Raw genomic sequence first — 497 nt, 5'->3', positions numbered from 1 at the left:
TGCTGCTGCTGCTGCTGCTGCAGGACGGCGGAGACGGGGAGAGACCTCACAGCGCAGCATGCGGGGATCAGACAACTCCTGGGATTCGCCGCTGCTGATGCTGAATGCTTCAGGTGCAGCAGCAGCAGCAGCAGCAACGCGCTGCTGCTGCTGCTGCTGCGGGTCGTCTTGTTGCTGCTGCTGCTGCGGGTCCTGCTGATGTTGCTGCTGCAGTTGCTGTCTCTGTAGGCGAAGCCTCAACCCGTCCGTCGCTGCTGCTGCTGCGGCTGTTGCTTCGTTACTAGGTGGGGATGCAGCAGCAGCAGCAGCAGCAGCAGCAGCAGCAGTAGTAGTAGTTGCTGCTGCTGCAGCAGCAGGAAGAGAGATAACTTTGTTAGGGCCCTTCTTGGGGGGCCCCCTGGCTCTTGTTGGGGGCCCCCCGGGGGCTACGAGACAGTTGGGGCGGAGCATAGTGCGATGCTGCAGCAGCAAGAGGTGCTGCTGCTGCTGCTGCTGCT

At 62.6% G+C, this 497-nt stretch overlaps 1 protein-coding gene across 1 annotated transcript in view; it reads left to right on the top strand.

Annotated features, from left to right (window-relative positions):
• Positions 1-497, top strand: part of EMH_0006770 (uncharacterized protein) — a gene marked incomplete at both ends in the record, with an annotated part of 4,820 nt that overhangs the window by 3,257 nt on the left and 1,066 nt on the right. The window contains 2 exons of the mRNA XM_013497646.1: positions 3-113; positions 229-451. Of these exons, the coding sequence (XP_013353100.1) occupies positions 3-113; positions 229-451 (334 nt within the window). The remainder of the gene's footprint in view (positions 1-2; positions 114-228; positions 452-497) is intronic.

Source organism: Eimeria mitis, genomic scaffold (assembly GCF_000499745.2).
Source record: "Eimeria mitis Houghton genomic scaffold, Emh_scaff282, whole genome shotgun sequence".
Classification (NCBI taxonomy): Eukaryota; Apicomplexa; class Conoidasida; order Eucoccidiorida; family Eimeriidae; genus Eimeria; species Eimeria mitis.
This window is presented reverse-complemented; position numbering and strand designations above follow the sequence as displayed.